This window comes from Malaclemys terrapin, chromosome 8, assembly GCF_027887155.1.
Source record: "Malaclemys terrapin pileata isolate rMalTer1 chromosome 8, rMalTer1.hap1, whole genome shotgun sequence".
Classification (NCBI taxonomy): Eukaryota; Metazoa; Chordata; order Testudines; family Emydidae; genus Malaclemys; species Malaclemys terrapin.
The window spans coordinates 72,904,494-72,923,874 of NC_071512.1; the positions used below are offsets into that span (position 1 = coordinate 72,904,494).

Below are 19,381 nucleotides of genomic sequence, written 5' to 3' on the forward strand. Positions count from 1 at the left end.
TCAAAGTCTGACTGATTTCCTAAGATTTCAAGCTAACACTTTTCTTCTAGGTTTCAGAGTAGCAGCCGTGTTAGTCTGTATCTGCAAAAAGAAGAACAGGAGTACTTGTGGCACCTTAGAGACTAACAAATTTATTAGAGCATAAGCTTTCGTGGACTACAGCCCACTTCTTCGGATGCATTACTTTTCTTCTAGTTGTGTGCACTTTAAAAGGAGATTTTAGAAAGATTTCTCACTGTTGCTAGTAGTGATTCAGTTCTACCAGCATTAACACTGTTGGCATTCCTACTGTGGGCCAGCTGATACTGACATTTTAAGAATCCATCTCTCTAACAGCATACACTAGAGGACACTAGAAAGAAGCAGCAAACAGCCAGTCAACACTGAAGCTCTCAGTGTCAGACAGTGGGGAAGGTTTGCAAACTTTCTGTAATATGCACTATTGGCAAACAGGTAGGTAGTACTGAGCAAATGTCCTACTATGGTGTTAAGCGACAGAAAATGCCATTTTTCAGATGACACAAAACCAAAGGATGTGGCCACTTGTTAAACAGCACATAGCTTTTTTTGTTTTGTTTTTGCAAGAATAAAGATAAGCCCTGGTGTCATGGCCAAGTTCCAGTTTGGGTAATTACTTTTTGCCCACCTACTTCCCCTCACTTAAATTGAATCCAATAGTCTTCACTTCCCAATCTAAAAGTGTTGTGCAATTTTGCTGTATGGGGTTATGGCTACTCTATTCACAAGAGGATTTAATGACATGATCATGTCTACAGTATGTGCTTTGTCTATACTTCTGTAAAGCACTTTAATGCTTCTGAAAAGTGCTATAGAAAACAATAATCCTGGCAAGTGCTTGGAGCAAAGGTGAAGTCCCATGATTTCCACAGCTTTCTTCATGACACATGTACTCAGGTTGTTAGAGTTGCATTCTTGATGCTCATCTTACCCAAAGAATAGTTTTGACTCAATTTCTTTCCGATCTAGAAGTGGCAGCCCAAAACTCCCAGCTCACTATAGAAACTGCTCAGATCAAATCTATTGGTGGGTGTCTTGTGCCAATGGAAAATAATGACAGAACATTTCTAATAGTTGAACAAGTTTTATTAGAATAAGGAAAAAAACAATATTACATATAAAGCCTCTTTTTCTCTTATTAATTCACTGAAAAGATTCATTCCAACTATCCCATGTTACCTTTGTTCCTCCTATTGATTTAGAGACAAAGACATACAGTGAATACTTTAAAAAAAAAACAAAAACAAAAACACAACTTGTAATAAGGGAAAATGGTGGTATTTTTCTCTCAAACATCACTTCACCCAAACTCATAATTCTCAGGTCCACATTATTTACACCTATAATCCTTGCATTTTCACTCCCCCACACTTAGTTATGGTGTGTTATGAAACTCACATAAAACTGCACACCAGTATTATGCCAAAAACAGTTTAAAAACTAATTTTTTTATACCTCAGAAAAGTGATGAATGGCAAGACATTGTATGGACCCAATGATAGATATTGCCCTGCTTCAATAAAGTTATGCAAATGAACACTACACAGCATATTGTATTTTAGATCGCTATTTTATTGTATATATTAATCTGTTTTAAAGATAAGCATGATGGGTCAAATCTGGGAGTTCTTATTCAAGCAAAACTCATTTTGAATAAGTAATGACTTCAGGATTTGGTTTGAGAATATTAAGAATTTATGGAGTGCTGACAGTGTGCTCTGTATAGAACATAGGGGAAAAAAACAGCAATGAGTGAAATCCTGGCCCTATTGAAGTCAATGTCAAAATTCCCATCAATTTCAATGGGGACAGGATTTCATCCATGTACCTACCCCAGGAGGTTTACAGTGTGAATATAGTTTTAAGTGCTTTAGGACTACAATCCAATACCTATAGAAGTTGTGTGATTTTTTTTTAAAGTGTTTTAGGTGCACTTGGTTAACATTTGACCTATCTTAAAACATACCATGCTAGTAGAACAATGACAGTTGTACACATCTGTTAGAGACAATACTATACGATAAAGATGTAATTTATTAAACACCATTTACCTGCTGCTAGGAATTTATTGATTGAAAGGGAGTATGAACAGGTTACATTTTAAAACTATTAGCATTTGCATTTTCTGGGGGTAATCTGCATCTTCCCAGATTACATATCCAGCCTTTCAAAGGCAACACTTCTGAATAGATCTCCAAGGGAAAACACTGTTAAAAGATGCTATATGTGAAACTTTGTTTCCTTGAAATCCTTACCAGTCAAAGATGATGTTTCTCTGGGACTATGTCTGCTGCACAGCGATACTATTTTATGGATCTCAATATCATTCTTGAAATTAAATTTGACAATAAATCAGGTCTTGTAGTTTAGGCAAAATACTTGCTGAAAGAGAGCTGATACAGAGATACTAGCAGTTTCAGTAGCCGGAGTAATTCTCAAACATTCCCAGAGTGGGTGGTTTTCATCAGTTCCAAGGTTATTAGCCCTCCAGAGCCTCTTCTGGGCTACACTCCCTACTAAAGCTCTAGGTGGAGTGTACCTAGATCTGTGGTTTTCAACCTGTGGTCCACAGACTATGTCTAAGATTTCCAAAGGTGAAAAAAGGTTGAAAACCGCTGGTCGAGACACATGGTGATCTATTCTAAGTATTAGAATGTCTGCCTTCAGTGGCGTTTTATGGAAGAGGTGGAATATCCAAAAGTTTCACTGCAATAAGAAATTTCTGTATTGCAAGATTTACACTTCACTCTAATTTAATTACTATAATAGATTAAGAGTAATATTCCAACACTGCTTTTCTGTTCCATTGAGGCTTTTTTATAAAAAAATTACAGGATTGGCTTTATTTTACGTAATGACAAGTGAGAGCCTTCAGCTTGCACACATGACAATCTGCTGTTAATTTTTCCCTGGGTTAATAGTCATGTGGTTCCAGATATCTTCTGAGTGGTTGGATTCACAACTAGATCAGATTCAAATCAGGTATTCATCATGTCAGTTAGAAATAAAAATTCATATAGTTAGGGCACAATATCTCCTTTTCAAATGATGCCTAAAATACTGAAAAATAAACCAGCATATACTGTAAACTAAAAAAGGTAGAACTAATCAAAAGCGTGGCATATTAGCCCTACATAATGACATTACAACAAACCGACAAATTATATATTCAACTTTGATTAGAATTTTGTACAAAAAATTAATCTGTTATTACAGAATACACTTCGTGGTCTCCAGTCACGTATTCAGATGTTCATATAAACCACTTGGGCACAACTGAAGAGGTGGCAAAGGCACTCAAAACACTGAATAGCAGCAAAAGGCTAGGGCTGGACTGTTTCCCAGCAGAGCTCTACAAAGAACAGAAAGACATGTTATTCATTCTCAGAAACAGCCAGGCAATGAGGAACAATTTGATAAATCTGAAGCAAAGAATAATTTTATTCATTGTGATTCTCAAAGCATGGTAAATTCCAGAGAACTGTACTACTTATCTGTTCTCATTAATAAATGTTTACTGTGTGGTTTGGGTAGAAGTAATGGCTAGCTAGTATGTTACATAAAGTTATTTATGTGGTGGGGTAAACAAAAAATACTGTATGGGAGGAATGTGTGTGACAGTTAGCCTTTTTGGCTTGTCTGCAGAACTCAGAATTTGTGCATCAAATTCAGACTTGGTTTAAGGAGGTGCCTGCCAGAGATTCCTGTAGAGTTGTGCTCATTTATGCTGGGTTTCAATGGGGTGCCCTATTCAGTTACCTGGTACTGAAAAGGAAATACTGGTGGTCCTTTAAAGGCAGAGGATTCTGAATAATGAAATATTCCAATTATTAGACCTAATCTAAATAATAACCATGCATTCAGTTTCTAAGTAGCAGGCTGAATCGAAGCAATACAGTGGAAATTCAGTATTTTGTATACTTCTATTCAAATTTGATGAGACTATTATACTTCACTATAATGTCCAATATTCTCAGATATTTGTATGGACTAAAGGAACTCTGATAGAGCTCTCATATCACAAACAGACCTAATCAAAGTTATATTCATATTTTCAATGTAAGCTGCATATTGGAAGAAAACAGTAAAAGCTATAAGGAAAGAGTGCTTACTATTTGGCCACCGTCTGAGGAATGTGAGCCCTGTTTAAAAAAAAAAAAATGGAAACAGTTATTTTTCCCCACATGTAAAATGGTTTTTAATTTCTGGTATGAGGGTTTGACTCTCTACTCTGAGAAAGTGGATTGAAACTGCTGTAATCTCAAAGACAAAGTTGCATGGACATAAAATGTGACAAAATGGAGCAGTGAATCAGGCTCACTTACTTTATCTAAAAATCCTTGCTAAATGGAATGAAAGAACATTTATTTTGTTTCCTTTCATTCAGCTACCTTACATTACACACAGGCCTGGTGTCCATAATTCAAGAAGGATGTTGAAAAAAAAAACTTTGAGAGGGTTCAGAGAAGAGGCATGAGACTGGTTAAAAGATTAGAAAATATGCCTTACAGTGAAAGACTCGAGGAGCTCAATATCTATTTAGTTTATCAATGATTTGATCACAATCTGTAAGTACCTACACGAAGAACAGAAATTTCGTAACTGAGGGATCTTCAGTCTAGCAGACAAAAAAGTATAATGTATTAAAAAAAAACAAACAAACAAAAAAAAAACACTTCTGTGATTATAGGTCTGTGAGGAAAAGCAACCTAAAATTTATTTGTGCTGGTCCTCTGCACTGGTTTGAATTCCACCATTACATGAGCCAACTACTGTGAGCTATGTGGTCTTAATACAGCACAAAAGTCTGCTACAGTAAGATTAAAAACCCAACTATTTTTAAAATAGCAGCCACTATTTATTTTTTTGCAAGGAGACCAAGCTATTTCATTCTGGTTAATGAAAAATGAAGTTGTTGAATGACTCTAAATTTTCTGTCAGATGTGATTCCTTATATGGGATTACTATTGTGTCATTATGGTTTGAAATTGAAGGAAGTCTTCAATGAAATATCCCATGTCACAACTAAATAGGTGCCATTCAAACAACAACCGTGCCTCAGGGTATCATCTCATGAGTTTGCTGCAGCCTCTGTACTTAAGGCACTTAGACTGATACCAGGAATATAAAGTTCTAACCACAACTCTATTAGTTACATGAAAAGATGGTGCCTACAGACTGAGCATGCAGACCTGGAGTGTGCCTGCATCATAAATGAGAACCTCTGGTGATTATGCATGACTAGTTTGAGAGAGAGCGAAAACTACATTATGCTACACATGTGTTGATTTATTGAGTGGCAGAATAGATTAAAACTGTAATGGCTCCCCATTGTGATGTGCAGCATTTGTGCTACTACTCTATTACAGAGTAGGAACATCCAGTATTCTAATGTATTTTTTATCCAGAGTAAAGTAATTCTTGAACATATTTCTCACATCAGAACTGACAGAGCTAATCCAAACGATATCTATGTTTTCACTTTACTGGAAGAAAGTGGTAAATACTATGGGGAAAACAGGACTTACGTCTCCACCAGACTGCTTTCCTCCTGAAGGTAATCCCTGTAAAAAGGTACAAACCAGTTATTTTAGTGTAAAAGTGTCTTTAACTATAGTTCAGTTTGAGGAACAAATATTTACTTTATTTGTACTTTCCTGCTTAATGGAATGAAAACAAAAAACAGGAGAGTGAAAATACTATTGTGTTTCCCTTCATTCCACAACCCTATCTTAGAACAACACACTAAAGTAGAGTGAGAAACCTAAAGTAGTCTTACCTGGCCACTGGAAGTGTTGTTCAATGAGATAAATGCTCCACCCTTTAAAGAAACCAGAAATGAGTCAATTTCTTGTGAAGAGACTTGATTAAGTGCCAAACTTCATTCAGGGTAAAAAAAAAAAAAAGAGAGAGAGAGAAGACCCCAGTCTGTGCTTAACTGCTTAGTGAAGTGTAGGGTAAGCAGAAAATGCAGAGTCTCTTTTGTATTATTTCACTCCAGCAATTTACACTATGCAGTCTTTACATGAAGATTCTTTGAAAATTTAAATTCAGTGGATGTTGATCCATTTACACCACAACAGGAGGAAAAATGAATGTTTGTTTTTCTGTTGAAAGTAGCCAAAATGAAAGACAGCTCATGTCCTGCGATGGAGTAAATATAATGACTAGACAGGCTTTTATCAACTGTGGAAGTATGAAGGATGGAGATTCTAAGGAAGATGAGATAATTCATGTAGGAGTTTAGATCTGATCAGAAGGTGACATTCCAAATCAGTTCATCATCAAATAACTTCAATCCCTATGTAACCATGGTCACTCTACACCACAAGTGGAGGTAATTTCTGAAACTTGAACGTTCATTTACTAGGAAGCATTTTGGGAGGAGATTTTAAATTCAGTAGAGAATGTGTTATTACCTGGACATTGGCACTACTGCTGTTTGTGCTAGAGGATTCATTCTGTAAAAGAAAACAAAAATGGTGTGAGAACAATTATATCACCATAATTTTACTGGACGTTTTCCCCAAAAATGTAGTACTATACGGGCTTAGAGGCCAGATTTGCACTCTTGTTTGCCAATAGTGCATATTGGGTTCTCCATGCATATACACACATAACATTCTATCTAGAATGCACTTGTAGCAGGAAGTGCTCTGTCTCCACTGGATGGATCTGCCTCTGAGCTCTTCAGGTCACTAACAATATTTATTCTGTTCTGAGGGTTCATCACATAAAAGAGACTCTGAATACTACTCTCTTGGCATATATCACCTTGGGTCTTTTATCCTGAAAAACTACTACTTGCCAGGAGACATCTTATGGAAACAGGTGAATATGGTCCAGTGACCTTGTACCCCTGTCTTTAGACACTAATTTAGGTGACAGCAAGGGGGTGGAATATTCACAACTCTGAACAACGTAAGTTTTGCCAGCATATGTGGTAGTGTAGACATAGCCCTAGTGTATGTCTATCCTTAAAACTGCTAGCATTACAACAGCTTTACTCAGACAAAATTCTGGAAAAAAATGACAGGAGTTGCTTTACCTGTCCATTGTAACTGCTTCTGCTTAGAGCACGAGATGTATCCTGTGAAAAGACAATGAAATGAGCTAGTAACCCAAGAAAATGTTGACATGTACACTCAGGCACAATGCCTCATTTTGGGCTATATTTTTATTTGTTCTGATATCCAGAGACCGTTGGGCCTATAAATTAAATGGTATAATACATAAGTATAATATAAATGCTTATTTGTACATAATTCCCCGGTCCACACCCCCCCATGTTTGTTGATCGCAACAACTGTACAGCGTTCCTGAGCACTGCTTGGATGAAATAATTCTATTCCAGTTTAATGTCCACTAATTTCAGTATGTCCCAATTCTGCAAGATGAATGGAAACTGAGGGTGTCCCGAACCCCACAGCAAGACCTTACAAGATCAGGTCTTCTCCTAAAACTAACTCTCTTTACAGTAAAATTACTCTTCAAATATATAAACCAAGTGTTCATTTTCTTAGAGGCATACTAGAGCAAATACTCTAAATATGATGAAGAAAGTGTGCTTACCCGGGCAACGATAACCTTGTTGCCTGCACAATTGGATGAACTCTGTGAAAGAAAACAGAAGACAGTTATTGTCTTGTAGAAGTAACAAGATGGTCCATTCACCTACACAAAGGTAACCCTGGGACAGATTCTGCCTAGATTTACCCTGGCTTCCACTAGGTGAAAGCCCAGGAGCAGAGCCCTAATGGGGTAAATGCAGTCAGAGGAGAACTATTTTTTTTTTTAAATGGCATATATGTAGATTTAAATGAATGCTAACTCTGGGTGACAAGAGGTGCACATGTGCTGTGTGCATATGGAGGGGGAGTTCTCAGGGAAGTATTCAGAGTACATGGGTTTGAGTACTATATGATTACTAAAAATTGAAGTATTATATATTTTGAACAACTGTGCAGCAGCATTAAAAGCTGGTTGAAGGGGGTCAATACAGATCAAATAGCTTCAGTCTTTATATAAATGATCAAATGAACAGTAAAAAACCCATACACCACACTATTGGCCCAGATCTTTGATGTTAAAGCATTCAGTTAGTAGGAAGCACCTCATCACAAGAACTTCGATACTATGGAGAAAGAAAGAGCTTACTTGACCACTAACTTCATACATAGAGAAGTGACACAGGGTGGCCTGCCCCATAGCACCCACTCCTGACCCAGTATGGTGCTGCAGGCAATCTGTGCCTCAGTTTCCCTTTCCCCAGGACATGTTAAGAACTCCACAAGTTCAAAGAGTGTAAGGCAAAATTCCCTTGCTGGGATTTTATTTTACTAAATTAAAATAAACTTGAAATAAAGTCTCACTCCTTGGCTGTAGGGCTACACAGCCCTACTGCTTAGAGCCTACAGTCTCAGAGAGTTCCTGTTCCATAGGGTAGTGTCTCTCTGTGAGCATCTCCCTACAGCTTGGCCCTGATACCTTTTATCCAACTTAGCTTCTTATTATTCAATTATATGCTTAGGTAGGCTCCTTCCCATTGAAATTAACTCTTTGAGAGGATTCTGGGACCAGGCTTCCCATGAAGGGGCCAGCACCTTATGACAAGGAGTCAACCTGGAAAGACACCAATTATTTATGTGTTAAAGAACTTATTTAAATAGAATACAGTTACAGAAATTTGCCTCCTCTTGTGCAATGAAAGCATAGGAGATTGCGTACCATGGGCCTGGTTCTTTACTGCCTTGTATCTTGGCTAGTCGTTTATATTGCTGTAAAATAGATTCCAAATGAATCTGAAATCTTACCATTCTGATCTGTTAGCATTGTACATTCTTTGAACAATGTGCAAAACAGGGAGGACCAGGCACAATTTTGTCTCCTGTTATTCACTCATCTTAGGCTAATGAAAGGCTTCCTAGAGTTGCAGGGAGGTATCATTGAAAATGACAGTAAAATGGACACTGGTGCATTTTGAGCCAAAATTCTTTACTGGCATAAAGTGGTGTAGCTTCACTGAAAGCTTTTTAATGAGGGTTTCATTTGACCATGATTAAATAAATGTTAAAGATCACATAATAAAAGTGTTGTCACATATATAATAGTTTAGAAATTCCAATATTAATTCAAATATTTTCATGAGTTTTTATTTGGGATTTAGAGACATTCCCTTTGGTGTTTTCAATGAAGACACTGCAGCACTGTGCTAGTGCCGGAGGAAAAAAGTGGTAGTGTCTAGAAACAGAAGTGACCCTGGCTAGTAGTTTTCACAGCTGAATGAAAGGTGAAAATTAGGAGAGCATATATAGAATGACAAATAAATTAGTGCTCATGTACTAAGAGGCAAGTTGGGACAAAAACTTAGACACACTGGAGAAAAAAAGTACTCACCTGATCACAATCACGGTTACTGCTGCCTGAATTACTTTGTGAACCCTGTAAAGACACCTGAAATCAGTTATTTCCTCATAAAATGGATTGCTTAAATACAATGGACTAGATCTTGGGGCCTGTAGCTTGGAAATTAAGGTCACACAAATAGAAAGCTTTGGTAGTATAAAGAGTCCCTAAAGTCTAAGGTTTGTGATAAGGAGTAAAATGAGACCTTAACAAGCAAAATGAAGAGCTATTTATGTGTCTACTGCCATAGTTCTGTGAGGACAATGATCCAGTCTTCAAAGTAAACCAAAAATAAATTATTTCTTAGTAAAAGGGATTGGTTCACTATGATTTTATTAAGGAAAAGAACCCTATTGATATTTATTTAGGGGAAGGATGGATTAGGGAAATGGTGAATACTGCAGACTTGATGATTATGTGACTTAAATGTAAACTGAAAATAGTAAAAAGGTAAATACTGGGGAGCAACAAACATCCCTTTATAAATGCTCCACACTGCACTCAGATGCCCAATTTTGAACAGTCTCCACAGAAAGTATCATTTTTCAGTAAAAATTCAGTTTAAGTGGATGGCATTAAAAATGGAGCACTCCATGTCCTTCTATTGCATTAATATAGTGAATGGCCATAAGTTTGTCACATGGGAACTTGGAAGCTTCAAGGAGGCTAATTTTAATGAATTGTCTGAAGAGAAGGTTCCAAGATGGTCAACATTCATCCATGAGGAGGAACTCTGATCTACAATAGTAATAGTCAGTTTTGGCATTTCAAGGAGATAATGGCTCATACCTGGGTCAGACAGCAAGATGACTTTTCTAACTACAGGGAAATACAAAATGTATAACAAAGAATGGGTGAAATCCTGGCCCCATTGAGGTCAATGGAAGTTTTGCCACTGATTTCATTGAGCCCAGGATTTTATGTTCTTATGTTATAGTTTGGTTACTGGCAGAGACACTGATTTTATAGCTCATTACAACAATTTGTAACCTAACTCTCCTTTGTTCTAAGACTGCAGAGGTGTTAACTGCCCACTTCATCTTATGCTTAACAGTCTGTTCCACCTTGTATTTCGCTGTGACATTGTTTACCTTCTCTAAAGAAGAGCTCCGTGAAGCTCAAGTTTCTTCCACCAACAGAAATTGATCCAGTAAAAGGTATTACATCATCCACCTTGTCTCTCTAGTAGCAAATAATATAATTCAACTTCTAATTTTCTATATAACTTCATCCTTCAACAAAAATTCCCACTCAACAGCTAATGGATAAAATGCAAATTACAGTGAAGTGTTCCAGTACCAAGAGGCACGTTGGAATAAATTTCCATGCGGTAAGTGGAGCTTAAAAGGGTGCAGCACAGGTCAGTCGGGGTGGTGAGTGCAAGGGAGTAGACCTGCACAAGTAGTTCCTGCGGGGGGACAGCAGAAGTCCCATGCTGCCTGGAACAAACCTCAATAGGGAGCTGCAGGCCAGCTCCAGAGAGAAAGCAGAACGCCTGCCCATGGAAGAAGGAGTTGAGTTCCTGGACCCCTCTCAGTTGAGGGCATGTTGTGAATTGACAGCTGGGCCCACATTGGGCCTCCAAAGAGACTGAATGTTGTAGGAAGTGATCCAGGGAACAGGGATGGTGATACTTTAGCCTGAACTGACAGTTCCAGGGCCCCAGGTAAGAATCTGGTGGAGCGAGAGAGCCTGGGTTCCCCTAATGCTGACCACAGACATGAGCCACAAGGGGAATTGTGAGCTAGTGCTCCCCCCGCTAGGGGACACACCCACTCCCAATATGGGGCCCTGGAATTCTCTGTCTCTGCTAATGTTCTATTCTCTGGTCACTTGTCTTTCAGTTCTCTGGTGCTGAGGAGCTGCTTCTTCACCAGCACCCAGCACAGTGAGGGTCCCTCTCTTCTTGTGCTTAACACGAGTTTCAAAATATAAAAATACTGTTGAGTATGGCTTTAGTGTAGTCACAATGACAGGGAGCCAGGGGCTAGAGACACAGCTAAGTTTGGGTTTGGGTCCAGCAGAAGGGGCCAAACTCACTGCCTCAAAGGGGTAACGGTGTTGGGGAGGGGGGATCACGGTGAAAGGATTCTCCACACCTCCTCCTACAGGTGGGGGGGGGGGGATGATCTGGATCTACAATTTAATTAAATTAAAAAGAAACTGCCAAGTAAGTTAGGTGTTCTTCAAATTTTGCCCTAAATCATTTAGGCACTTTAGTGACAAGTCAAATTCTCTAAAGTTATGTAGGGGTGTGTGCGCTTTTTTTTTTTTTTTAAACTAAATCTAATGAAGTTTGTACATACTTTTCAGAGAAATTGTTTGCAGCATTGTTCCACCGTTTGAGAACAAGAAATTAGATTTATGACAACACATTCCATTACTAAGAACCAGTTTAAGGCAAACCTTAAAAACAATGGAGAAAGGTTACTCACCTGGTGGCAGGGATTGCTGTCGTATGAAGTACCCTGTGTAAAAAGACACCCAAAATCATTCATTTCCTTGCAAACAACTTATCTTTCCTCCTGAAGCTTCTAGTCTCAGTCTGTCTTTTTCATTATTAACTCCACTATATTCTTTTACCTAGTTTTGCTATCACTACTTTGACCTCATATTTGACTCCCTTTTTCTCCTCACATAGCCAGGTTCTCACTATTCAGTACAGAGTTACTGAACCTGAGCTCATTTCAAGTGTGCACATGGGGAAATTAAATTCCAATGAAGGGTTGTCTTTGACCAGGAAACTACTAAGTCAACTCTCATTCTTGAGGAGTCCGCCTGAGAAAGTATCTCCGATTGTAGTTGTGTTAAATGAAGCAACATTTAGTTGAGAAATATTCACACATGGCTGTGCTTGTTTGAGATTTAGGAGGAGTAGAGAATCCAAATTCAGGTACTTATGAACTATATGGTTAATGATTATTCTCAAAATGGATGGGTCATTAACTGTACCTATTATTTATATACTAGTGTCTAACTGAGGCCATTCCTATTCAGTAAAGTAGCCAAGGTCAGTCTCTCTGGTTCTCTGCACTGTATAATTTCAGGCACAACAATGGAAACAAAAAGCTCCTACTTCAGTTAATGGGCACAATCCAATTTATAAAAAATGTTTTAATACTAAGTAGCAAATTGAGACAAATCTTCACATATAGAGGAGGAAAGGGACTTACCTCTCCACAACCCGTACTGACACCGGAGGAAGCCGATCCATCCTGCTGGGAAAAAAAAATCCCAACAATTTATTTTCATTGTAGAAATGATGTTTCAAACAGATAAATATACATGGTTCTGCCTGAAGGAGAGAAGCACCAGAGGATAGTAAGTTCTCCAACTTACCTCCCTTTATCTTGCCATCCTACACTATGGAAAGATTTACCTTTCAAAATGAAAGTGAAGAAGGTACTTATACATTTAGGGCCTGAGCCAATGTCCACTGAAGTCAATGGAAAGTCTCATTGACTGCAATGAGGTTTGGACCTGGGATAAAATTTTCAGAAGCACTTGAGTGACTTAGGAAACTAACTCCCATTTTCAAAAGAGACTCAGGTTACTTTAAGAGCTTAAATCTCATTGAAAGTCAATGGGATTTGGGCTCTTAAGTGTCTAAATAATTCTTGAAAATGTGAGTCAGGGTCCTAAGTCACTCAGATGACTGAAAATTCTACCCTTGGTCGTGAATACACTGAAAACAGATATTACTCTTCGAAGTATGCAAGTCCACACATACAGAATGTATGAGAGAGAGAGAGAAAACGAGAGAGAGCACACGGATGTGACTAAATACGAATTGCAAACACAGCAAATCTATAGCAGCCTGCTACAGATTTGCAGTGTTTGTAATTCATATTTAGTAGCAAGGTGTTCTCCACCACCACTCTTCTGACACGTGTGTAGTTAAGGTCTAACCAAAGGTGAAGCCAACACTGATTTTCAGTGGGGTTTAGGGTACTGGATTCACTTCCCAAGCCACAAGCTGCAGTGACTATAGAGTGTCACTAAACTGTTCATATCTTACTGACCCATGTTAAACCCTGCTGGGGGACTAAAACATGCCTAGTTCTCATTGATGTAGTCTCCTTTCAATCAGGACTATGTTAACGTGCTCTAGATACCCTTTAGAGCAGTGGTTCTCAACCCATGGTCCTTGGGCCGCTTGTGGCCCAATCAGCACACAGCTGCGGCCCAGGTGACATCCTCTGGGCGATATATATATCTACACGCCATATACATACATATATGGTATGTGGATGCAGCCCACAACACACAGAGAGCTGCAAAGTGGCCCACACTGGTAAATAAGTTGAGAACCACTGATCTAGAGTGCGCCAGCAGGGCCAACATGGAGAAGTTAGCTTGCAACAGTTTTAGAGCGCTCTACAGTTAACTCTTCTCCAGTCCACATATACACTTCAGAGACCAGCTTCACATGCCCTTGTGCAGACTCCAGGGGCCAGGTAGGTTATTCACGAGACCAGACTTCCCCCCCCCCCCCTGCTCTGCACCACTTGCCCCAAAGCTCACCAGCTATCACTGCTCTTCTGGTGAAAATGCATTACTAGATCTTTAAATGCCATTCAACAGGAAGAAACAAGAAGCCAAGGAAGTCATGTTTGACAGAGACAAATAAGGCCAAATTCTTTGGTGATATAAATTGTCATAGCACCATTTACTTCAATAGAGTGGTGCCAATTTACTCCAGTAGAGAATTTGGCCCATAGATTCTGACATAATTTCATGGCATTAGTGAAGAAGAGTGCAGTGATTTGCCTATCTTGTGATGGTTCTAGTTAGGACCAGTTGCAAACAGATTTCTGCATTCTGTATCCCCTGCCATCAGCTCTCTCTCTATATTAACCTAGAGTAATTTAACCCTGCAACAACAAATTATACCAAAACTAAAGGACATAATCCAAACAGTAGGGAAGCGATTGATTACTCAGAAGATAACTAAGAGTGAGGAGAATAGATTGCTTACTTGGCTGCCCAGTGAGAAAGTGGACTGACCCTGCAAAGGAAGCAGAAGCCATTTAGTTCATTGTAAAAAAAAAAAAAAAAGCATATTTAAATACTGTACTATTTGTCCGAGGGATGTCTATTGGTATTTTCCTACTTGTGAAAGGAAAGGAACAGGTGGAAAACACTGTATTAGTGACCTTTGACTCCACTCCACTGATTTAATATGGGACCTGCAGAAGTTAAAGCGATGTTATGTTGTGCTTTGAGCACGCAGAGACCGTTTTGATTTTCAGATGGAAGAGTGCTGTTCATTTAAATTGTATTCATAAATTGTATTCATGTGAATATATGGAGTCTGTGTAGTTAAGTGCACCTGAGCCTTTAATGAGGTATGAGATATCCATGATCCCATCAATGGAATGACCATCCTTTAGATGCTGGTCTGAGCTAGTACGTTTTCTTATGAGTGCTCAACTACTGCAAGCAACATTCAGGGAAAAAATTGAGAGAAAAATAAATATGGTTTACCTGGCTTTAGAGAAATCAGTCCTCCTCACAAAGAAGCCAGTAATTTTTTTGTGAAAGGATAAAACACATGATCGCGTCCGTACAACATTTAAGAAAGAATCTAACTATGCATGATTCTTAGCATTTGAACAACACAGAGGACATGACTAGAATTGCAAAAGGGTTGGAAACTATATGACAGCTTCCCTAAGCAATAGTGACCCTAATGCAAATAGGTGAGTTTCCTTTTTAAAATGTGCTGGTCTGAAATTAATTTGGGAAAAACTGGGAGAGGCCAAAAAGATGAAAGAAAAAGAAACAGAGGAAGTGGAAACTGTTCCAGAATTATTCAATAATAAACAAAGTTAGGACAGGAGTAAAAAGAGGACAATCTGAATAAGCAGAGATGTCAAAAATGGTTCCTTGGTTTTTAAATTAATTGTATGAACCTCAGCAATTTGTATACATATCTAAGTTAAGATTAATGTTAGACAGAAACAAGAAACCATGGAGGTTCTAGCTGTTATTGATCTGTATGTATTGAGTTCTGAGAGAAACAAATCACCAGAAAGGGATTTATCCACTGCATGGATACATCTGTTAACTGATATAGAGTTGGAGTACTTGGATGTAGAGTTGATTGTCAGTAATTACACAGCATCCTTCTGCTCTTGTTTAAGAGCAACACAAATAATTGCAGTCAACTCAATGGCTCTTTATTTGACTTTGGACCATTTGTATTGGCTCACCACAAATGTGCATGCTTTGTTAGAATATTCACAGAAGTAAATTTGATTGCTGTAGTTACATAAAAAAAAATGTTTTTTTCCCTTACAGCTCTCACTACCAATGGCACCAATATACCAAATTGGTGTTTTAAGATTTTGGCTGCTTAGAAGCTTGCCGTGCCTAAAAGCAAAACAAAAGACACACACAAAAAACCCCATAGAATGGATATAAAAGTACATACTTGGACTTGGGTATTGCTGTTCTGTGAGGTAGAAGATTGTCTCTGTAAAGAAACCATAAATCAGTAATTTTGTTGTGAAAAGGCTTGATTAAATGCCATACTGTTTCCATCTGTATTTATCTGGATGGCAGAAGGAATATACAGAGAAGGGTACAAGCTTTGTCTCTATTCCATTAGGCTACAGTATGGAAAGTTGAGAGTATACTTCTACGAAAGTGTCATAGCTGGTGAAAGAGCACCATTTACTGAATGGTAATCAAATCTCTTCCAGAGAAAATATACTGAGTGGCCTTGAATCTATACAGAGGCATAGAAGAGGCAAATTCTAATGAACATTGATGTGTCCAGGTGTGTGTATATTCAATGATCATTCTTTAGGTGTCAATCTGAGCTAATAGCATCTCCTAGGAAAGTCAGAAAAATGTGTATACACAGGTTATTTAACTACAAAGGAATCTGAAGTGTTTTGCCAGAATATTAACCTGATGAGAGTTTTGCTTGAGTTAAAGTGTTGGATAAGCTCCTATTTTACTTTTCACCATTGATAGTGAGCAGTGAAGACACATTCTGTCTCATAAAGCTTCCCACACTTCTCCAGTGCAGTGGGCGAGGTGCAAACTGCTACACCCCTACAAAGGGGTACATCATACACATGTCCCACCATGGGGAGGGCAGAGCCATGGTTAACTTATGCTCCTTCCTATCTGCCCCTTCAGGGTACAGTGCTCCCCTTTGTGAAGGGGCAGCAATTCTGGTCATTCTTTTTGTGGTAATCCTTCAAAACTCTCTCTCTCTCTCTCTCCCCCCCACCCCACTGCATGCCTGTGTAAGGACCATCCAGAATCTAGCCCTACATCTCTGGTTACTGTGAGAGGCACATCAGGACAAATCTTTAAACACAGTGGTAAGATTGTGCTTACCAGTTTACAGATAATGATGTTGTAGGAGGATGAACTCTGTAAAGAAACCCAACAACAGTTACTTCTGTGTATGCAGGGTTGTTTGAATACAACCACATTTCAGGAAAAGAAAACGATTTGCATTTATCTACACAGTTAGGGGAGAGCCTGCAGAGAGTTGCCTAGTCCTTATTTTGCTCCTACTTATCACCACCGGACACCAAAACCAAAAATACCCCAGATAATTATGGGCCAAATTAGTGAATTATACATTGGTCTATATGAAGGGCACTGTCAGGCCATACCAATCTAGAAGAAATTGCCAGAGGGAATGTGTCACAACCAGAGTGCTTTGACACTGCCTGGTGTTTAGAATGGGGAAAGAAGGTATGGTCCCAACTTGCACTCCTCTCTCCAGACCCACTCTGGGTAGATTGTAGCCCTGGGAGCTCTAGGAGGCACAATTTCAGCACAATTCCCAAAATCTCCCTATGGTGGTCTAGCTCTGCAAAATGTCCTGTATAAACTGCAGTGTGGCACCTAAGTACTAAGGTCAATATCTGGCTCTAATGATAGGCCTCCAAATCCATATCATAGGCATCTAAATAAAACTGATGACTTTCAGAGGTGATGAGCATCTCTAGCTACCACTCATGTCTATAGGAGAGGTGGGTGCTCAGCACCTCTGGAAAAATCAGGCCACTTTTCTGTAGGAGCCTTACTTCAGATAAAAATTTGAAACCTGTGTGCCTAGAGGACTTTGGGGCAGATTTTTTAAGAGTAAGGTGACCACTGACTTTCAATAAGAGATGGGAGTCTAACTATTCCATGTTACTTTGAAAATTTCCCCCTTGGTACATATGGTTTCCACATAGAAAGTTTCCTGCCCTGAAGTCACTCCTCAGAGGATGTATCCAACGTTTGGATAACAATCTTCTCCCTAATGGGCCAACTACTCCTGTCTCCATTTTTTTTTAAAACAGTGAGGAAATTCCGGTCTTTCAAGCACCCCAATTCAGTCTTGCAATGCAATATAAACACACATATTAGAGTTATATTGTGGAGAAATGCCTTATTGAGCTGGGTAAGGAAAGTATAAATAAATATGAACATGGAGTAGGAAATTAATTTTTAAACAATTTGTGTCTCAGCAGTTTTACAGCCCGGTTTAATTTGTATTTTTTCTTCTATTTAATTGAAACTTTAAAAACAAATTCAAAATGTCAGTGTAATAAATAATAATAATTGAACAATCTTTCAACTTGGTAATAAATCATATACTGGCTAGTAAACTCCACCTCTGGCCAAGGTGTTGTTTTCCTTCTATACACCTTGATTTTCAGCCTCAGAGTTCACTTAACCCAGGATATTGTTATTACCTCATAAAAAAGGAAGAATCCTGTACTTATCATTTAAGTAGCCACCATCATCCTCTAGATTTCTCTATTACTTTAGCCATAGTAATGCTACCTGTCAACAAAAGCTGCCACACAACAATTAATGGAAGTAGTAAATAAATGTTTTGTTGCGAGTTGGACTAAGAGGCAAGTTAGGTAAAAACACAAATACAGTGGGAGGAAGTAGGGAAGGGAGAATACTCACTTTATCACAAGGATTGACTCTCTGTCCACCCTGTAAAGAAACCAGAAACCTAGTCATTTCCTTGTAAAATAGATTGTTTAAATACAACACTGTTTCAAGAAAAGAAACGTATAAATTGTTTGGTGGAGTGAAGGACCACAGGAGGTTCCATGTTTGCCTCCCTTTGTTCATCCACCCTGCACTATGGATTGGTTTAGTATGGGTGGGATTCCTCCAAATATTAAATAAATTGAATACAAAGACAATTTTCATTTTGAGAAATGTAATATTTTTAGTCAAATAGGATCTGTTTGTTTGTAAGGTGGTTACCTGACCAAAGATATTGCTGCTCTGTGATGAAGACAACCTTGTGAAGAAACCATTTATTTCCGTGTAAATGGGTTTGTATGTTGAATATTTTACTGCTTGCTCAAAAAAGACACCTATTTTTATTTGCCTATATGTGGGAGGGAAAGACTAGAGGAAGGAGAAGACTCCACTGTAGCCATGTCCACACTAGAAATTTTCATGTGTTACTCCCAGTGGGATGTGCTACCCTCCTGCTAGTTCCAGATGATGCACTACTGTAGAACAGGCACAAGTGGTTTTATCACCACATCAGTAAACTGTGGTAAAAATGGGCGAGTCCTGTCTATTCTAACACACTGGTGGTAGTGTCAGATCTAGTGTAGACAACACCTGAATCTCTGCAAGGTGTTGACTGTTCCATAGTTGGCAATTGATAGAGCACAGCAGTGTTTTGGCCATGTTCCTTCTTCCTGCAACACCTACTACATTGGGCTTAGGAGTTGGGGGCAAAGTAATGTACTACATCGTTCTACATATACTAGAAGGTGATGTGCTGGCCATATTGGCTCTACATGACATGGGAATCCCAAACTGGCTAGCTAGATGAGCTTTCCCAGAGTCTCACTCACCTCTCTCAATTTTTAATCACATTTATTTAATTCTTTAAGCAAGGCTCCAACAACCATAACAATTAACCATAATCAAATGGTAAGCACATGTTTAGTTAGAAAGC

At 38.6% G+C, this 19,381-nt stretch overlaps 1 protein-coding gene across 1 annotated transcript in view; it reads right to left on the reverse strand.

Moving 5' to 3' along the window:
* Positions 1–1,082: 1,082 nt before the first annotated feature.
* Positions 1,083–19,381, reverse strand: part of LOC128842461 (uncharacterized) — a 61,433-nt gene continuing 43,134 nt past the window's right edge. Inside the window, exons 17-30 of the mRNA XM_054038484.1 lie at positions 18,361–18,390; positions 16,780–16,815; positions 15,860–15,901; positions 14,402–14,431; positions 12,597–12,641; positions 11,859–11,891; positions 9,415–9,459; positions 7,591–7,632; positions 7,067–7,108; positions 6,438–6,479; positions 5,798–5,839; positions 5,547–5,582; positions 4,131–4,160; positions 1,083–3,370 (exon numbers count right to left, since the gene is read on the reverse strand). Coding sequence (XP_053894459.1) covers positions 3,272–3,370; positions 4,131–4,160; positions 5,547–5,582; positions 5,798–5,839; positions 6,438–6,479; positions 7,067–7,108; positions 7,591–7,632; positions 9,415–9,459; positions 11,859–11,891; positions 12,597–12,641; positions 14,402–14,431; positions 15,860–15,901; positions 16,780–16,815; positions 18,361–18,390 — 594 coding nt within the window. The 3' untranslated portion in view covers positions 1,083–3,271. The remainder of the gene's footprint in view (positions 3,371–4,130; positions 4,161–5,546; positions 5,583–5,797; positions 5,840–6,437; positions 6,480–7,066; positions 7,109–7,590; positions 7,633–9,414; positions 9,460–11,858; positions 11,892–12,596; positions 12,642–14,401; positions 14,432–15,859; positions 15,902–16,779; positions 16,816–18,360; positions 18,391–19,381) is intronic.